Source organism: Balaenoptera musculus, chromosome 3, assembly GCF_009873245.2.
Source record: "Balaenoptera musculus isolate JJ_BM4_2016_0621 chromosome 3, mBalMus1.pri.v3, whole genome shotgun sequence".
Lineage (NCBI taxonomy): Eukaryota > Metazoa > Chordata > Mammalia > Artiodactyla > Balaenopteridae > Balaenoptera > Balaenoptera musculus.
Window position 1 is genome coordinate 80755531 of NC_045787.1, and position 6000 is coordinate 80761530.

General features: G+C 47.6%; 1 protein-coding gene across 1 annotated transcript in view; it reads right to left on the reverse strand.

Moving 5' to 3' along the window:
- The window catches only part of ST8SIA4 (ST8 alpha-N-acetyl-neuraminide alpha-2,8-sialyltransferase 4), a 105629-nt gene extending 100314 nt beyond the window's left edge, over positions 1 to 5315 (reverse strand). Inside the window, exon 1 of the mRNA XM_036848398.1 lies at positions 4882 to 5315. Coding sequence (XP_036704293.1) covers positions 4882 to 4994 — 113 coding nt within the window. The 5' untranslated portion in view covers positions 4995 to 5315. The remainder of the gene's footprint in view (positions 1 to 4881) is intronic.
- Between the last annotated feature and the right edge of the window lie 685 nt (positions 5316 to 6000).

Genomic DNA, 6000 nt, shown 5'->3' on the forward strand with positions numbered 1-6000 from the left:
AATAGTCATTTTATAGAGGTCATTTAGGATGCAAGGAAACATAGGGTGCAATTACTACTCAGTAGCCCCGAGTCAATTTTTATATTACACGTCTAATGATAATAACTATTACATATGAATGAAAATGTGGATATACACAGAGTTAATCTTCACACTTTTGGAGATACGCCTTCAAGAGTAGGGACACAAACTCGCACCATTTCTAGGGGTAGGGACCTTCCCCATCTTCATCTTGTTAATAACTAACTGTCCTGTCAATATCATCTTTTTCTAACCACAGATTGCTACAATTAAAATAATTATTTTCACCACCAATAAACTTTTATAGAAGTAAGCTGGCATTTTAAATATCTGTGGGAGATTGCTTTACTGACGGGTAGATAAAGATACATTTTTATAAGGCAGAATGATTGCTATGATATTGTATGGCGCCTTTTCAGAAACTCTAAGATTTAAAAAAAGTGCTTTAAAAGTGTAAATCAGTTTTATATTAATGAAATGCTACCACATTACTCTGCTCTTTGAACTGTTTTCATTGAACTGGTGATAAGTCAAATTTCAGACTTTTACCACTGGAAAGAATTTTGAATGAAAATAGCTACAACTAGTCACACTTCTTGAAGTCAATGGAATTCATGGGTGAGAAGGCCAGACTGCCAGCAACCTGAGGCTCCGGAGCAAATTTCTTTGTATAAGGCTAAATGAGTCCCAAGGGGTTTTTCTGCCTGTGACCTTGGTAGTACTCGGTCTGGAATAGGCTTTTCCTTCCTGTGAATGCAAGGCATGAAGGATGTTGCCACCCCCTACTAGTTTCTCATCCCAGATCAGACACGAGTGCTAAACAGCTGCACTGAAAACATTTCTCGGATGGGGCTGTATACAGGAAGATTCAATACGTACTTCTAAAGGGATAATTACACAACATATAAAAGAAATAAAGAAATATATATTATAAAGTATCCCTGCTTATATCGAGCTAAGAAAAACCCAGTTAGATGGTCATCTATGCGATACCAGTGACAGAAGCTAATCAGCAGTTATATTACTAGTCTTTACAAAGATTTTTCTTTGAAGTATGAGTTGCCAGGCATCACTACAATTTATTCTATTAATTCTGCAGTACATAACACACATGATTAATTTTGGTTCATGAAATTAGGTCCCCAAAAGCCCTGCAACGAACCCCACTGGAAGCTCTTCTTGACTTGGCTTTGGAATGAATGTGTTCCCTTAGGTTAAATTTTCTCTTTAATATAAAAATTTAAGTCATTTAAATGAAAAGAACTTGCATCAAATTAAGCCTGAACACAAACAGCAGGCAATTTTGTGTTTTCATTCCCTAAGTGCCAAACAACTAAAAATAAAGATGAGATGTACTACCTTAACTTACAGCCTATGGCTTTTAGTAGAATTCCAAATATAACATATGAAGTAACATGCGGATTCTGGTTTCCTGAGTTACAAGAGTGTGTTCCACCCTAGAACAAACTGGAACTAACATTGCTAACAGTGATAATACTCTAAGTATGAATGCTTATCTCCACTCTCACTTCTATCATAAGTTTCAGAACTAATACTGCTGATCATCTAGTGAGACAACCTAAAGTACACAGTCAAATTAAAAAGGAAATCTGTAGATAGTAAGAAAAGTAAGTTAAAGTGTCATTTAAAGTCACCCAGGAAAAGAGTATGTAGCAAGTTTTAAGGAATAATAATCAAAGCAAATATCTATTTGGTATTAAAGTTTGTTACACTTTCAAATACATTATTTCATTAAATGAGTATACCCACATATTTTTATCTGTAGGGCCCTTAAGTTAACATATTTCTAATTACACCAAAGAGCACACAGAGCCAGTAAAATTACAGGCCAGTTGTGAGGCAAGTGCCATTTTTCCCATTAAGAAAAAAACATCAATTAAGAATAGACCACTTCATACCCCTCATGCCCTTTCAGTTAAACTTTACTAGTCAACAGACCAGGCAATTGATATGTTAGCTTCGAAGGAAACAGTTTTAAATGTCCAATTATTACTTGACCTGTTCTCCAATAATTCCTTATTACAAACATGCTGCTAGTACTCCTCTGGAGATGCGAGAAGGTGGATGGTTGGTAGGAAAGCTGGGCTGCTGTTCTTTTTCCTCCTCTGTGGAATGACTGCTCTACATTGCGTACAAAAACCATGTTAACACTGACTCTAGATGGGACCTCCAGTGTTAAAACGGAGGCAGGTCGAATAGATAAAGAAACTGCTGCTATTGCAAAATGGTAGCAGGGAAGCTAAACATGAATCTAGGAGGATGTTACAAGATACAAGGACTGTGGAACTGTCCTTAATTGAATCCGCTGCCCACTCGCAAGGCACGCAGTGTCCCCCAAAAGGTCAGGGACTGCCGTTTACCTCACTGCTGATTACCGGCCTGGGTTCTGGGGCCAAACCGCCACTCTAGTTTACTCATCTCAAAACGAGTGCCTCCACGTGGCTTGGGTAGAAAGAGTCAAGGAGAAGAAGGCCGTTTGATGAGTCAACTCCCCCACCAGAAGCACTATTCTGGAGTTGAAACGCAATTATAAATTGGTATCACAAGCGTTTCCTCTGAACGTTTCATGTGAGGGAAAAGCGAAACAGCGCTCAGGGGGAACTAGCTGTCCTCACGTTGCCGCCGGCAGCCCCAACCCCAAGGGCTCAGGGAAGAGCTGCCGGCGGCAGCCCCGACGCTGCGGGGCACCGGGAGACGCGCGCCGCCTCGCCCTGCACGGCCGTGATTGCGGGATTTAATTAGGAAGGAGGAGCCCGGTTGCCGACTGAGCAGCAGTTATTATTATCTTTTTTTTTTTTTATTTTTAAAGGGGGCCTGATTCCTGCAGTAAAGGCTTCCGCGTCTCCTCACTCATTCTTCCACCCTCGCGGCCAGCTCTCGCGGAGCCGCAGTTGCTCCGCCGCGCACTTCTGCTTCTGTTTGATGAACCCGCGCCCGCCCCGCGCAATCTCGGAAGGAGCAGGGAAAGCAGGCTCAGCCCGAGAAAGGTGCAAGAGAATCCCCTCACCCCCAGCTGGCCTGACCGCCGCGCCCCTGCCTGCGCCCGCCTCCTACTCCTCCTCGGCGCCCTGGGCAGCGCGCACCGGCCGGCGGCGTCCGGGAAAGGCCACGGGAGGAACGTCGCCCGGGAAATGAGGAGCATCCCACGTCGGTTATTTGACCCGGAGGACTCGGGATGCGCTCCTCCTTCCTGCCGGCGGCTAAGGGAGGCCCGGAGAGGGCGCCGGGGTGGCGTGTGGCGCCTCCTCTCGCCTCACTCGTCCCTCCCACTCTCGCTCTCCAGGGTTGCCAGCCAAGAGCCCGAACCTCAGAGTCCTGGCGAGGCTCGGCCGCTTTGTCTGGGCTCAGGCATATCTTCGGAGCCCACCAGCCGGGAAGGGAACAAAGAGCCTCGACCCCCACGCCCCAGCCTCCGCCTCTCCCCCACGCGCCGCTTCACCACCTTCCTGAAGACCCCTTTGTCTGCCTGGGAAGCACAGGTCTACCGGGGGTGCCCACACCCCCGCCCTTTCTGACAATCGAGCTAGGCTGAATTTTCAACCCACCCACTCCCTGTGTTAACGACATCATACAGTTCGGCGTTTTTCCCCCCCAACATAGACCATTTAGAGATTTGTTGATGCATAACAATCAGCCAGCCCATCCCTTATTAGCTTTTTCATTCTCTTCCAGTCCCTTTCGACTGTACTTCTATGTTAATTTTCTATAAAATAACAATTTCTTCTGTAAAGATAAGCCGGCGTCTTGCTCACTTAAATTCTCATTACTTAGGGAGGAGCAGGAATATTAAGTAACGGAGTGCATTAAGTTTGTGTGTGTGTGCATGCGCGCACACGTTTTAGCAGTCCCGTCCACCGCCCACCCCCGACCCCGCCCGCCCCAACGGCAAGGGTTCTATCTTGGTTTTCATAAATCTTAGGGAAAATAAAAACCAGGCTGGCATCTCTGCCAGTGTGGAGTTTCCGATAGCGATAGCAGACGCCTCCGGATGAGGCAGGATTTCCGAAACAGGACTTTGAACAGAGTTGACAACCAGGTTCACATCCTCAGAAAACGCTTCCAAGCTATGTAAGCAACACAAAGTTGCCACCACCTCCTGGGTAAACTTCAAAGACACGGAGGCCGGGGGGAGGGAGGAAGGAAGTGTGATATTTAGAGAACTTACTGCGGTGGAGGAAGATTCTGAACTCATCTAGACAAACTAAAGAGCAGAAATATATAGTCTGTGTGAAGCTACAGCACCCAGTTTCCAAAACTGTAACCGTGACGCCCATGGGTTTTACCCACGGACAGCAAATAAGGAAGTATCGTTGGCTGACCTGGAGTTTCTACTCAAATTATGATACACAGAATCTACCCGACGCCAAAGAATTGTAAAGAAACAGAGGAGACACATTTCCTGCTTTCTGAGCTTTAACTTCAGCCTTTCAGGAAGCCAGCTTTCTCTAGTACCTCCCTAGAGTGATAGGGCAGAGAAAGAAGGAAGGGCAACCAGATGGTGAATAAAGATATCTAGATTGAGTTCTGCCCTGGGACTAAAAGGACAAGGGCACCCATTCTTTGTTGACACTTCTGCAGTGACTTCTTTGGCGTGCGAGCCCCAGCACCAACACAACTGTCACTATCACCGCACAGGGCAAGTTGAACTCGTACTGAGAACCCGCTGTAGAGAATCACAGACACCTCAGCAACAGCCTTTGTTATTTAATTCACGAGACTAAACACTCACAAGCTGACACCAACACAAATACTACCCCAACCCTCACCCTGTCGTCTATATTCACATTTCATTTATGGCTTGACTTTTTATCATATCCTAAAATGAAGCTTTGCATTTACCCGATGAGTTGCGTCTCCTGGTGCTCCTCAGTTCTTGCTATTTCTTTTGTTTTATAAAAGATCAGGAGCAGACTTATCGTGCAGATCGTCCACCTCTTCCTAATGGAGCGCATCTTGGGTGCCCGGGAAAGTCGTGGTTGCCCCAGCTCCCTCACCTTCTCTTCATATAAAGGCTCCGTTTTGGGGAGATGTAGTCGCGGGGAGTGGGGGGGTGGATCTGTAAAATGGGAGGAGAGCGTGGAGCTGGGATCTCAGAAGCAGGTCTCGAGGGTCCTCTGCGGCCAAGCTCCCACTGGTCCTCGAGCGCTGCCCAGCGCACTCTCTCGCGGTTCCCGCCAGCCCTAACCCGGTCGCTCCTCGCCGCCTCCCTGGGGCTCAGGTTTTTTTCCGAAGAGACACCTTGTACATTGGAGGTGGCGGCCGCTTCTGCAGCCGGGTTCGGGGGCGTCACTGGCCCTTCCCTTTTCCTAGCATGGAAATGATGAACAAAACCAGCCAATCACGGGACTCAGGGGCGGAGGCTGCTGTTGCCTTTCGTCGCTGGCGGCTGCTTGGAGAGTAACGTCGCCGGCCTTGCCTGAACTGTGCAGAGAGAGGAAGCTCACAAGCTCACAGTCGTGTACACACACACGCACGCACCAGTGCTCGCACACCGTGGGAAGAGAGCAGCGCACTAGGACGTCAGGTCGCCCTCGCGGGACACCAAAGCGTTAGCTCTGTGGACAAGGAAGCACCGAGATAGTCCGCATCAGCGTGGAGAGGACACCTCAGCTGGGGACAGATCGGAGACGCCTGCTCTGTCGGATAGAGCTGGTGGTGGGTAGCAAGAGGGGTACCTTCTTCCAAGCGTCTTTGCACACACACGCGCGCGCGCACACACAAACGCACGCCCTCTTAAGTGGAGTGAATGGGGGAGGGAGGGGGAAGGAGTTGGAGGACCTTTTATATTCCGTGCACCGCTCAATCCGGAAAGTACAAATACACACGCGAGCAGATCAGCCGATCGCCCACTCAGCGTGGGTGGTGGATGACGACCCCGACTCAGGATTCTGCAGGAAACAAGTGATGACAGAGGTGTCATTAGGAACTTCATGGATATTTATGTGACTCGTTCATTGC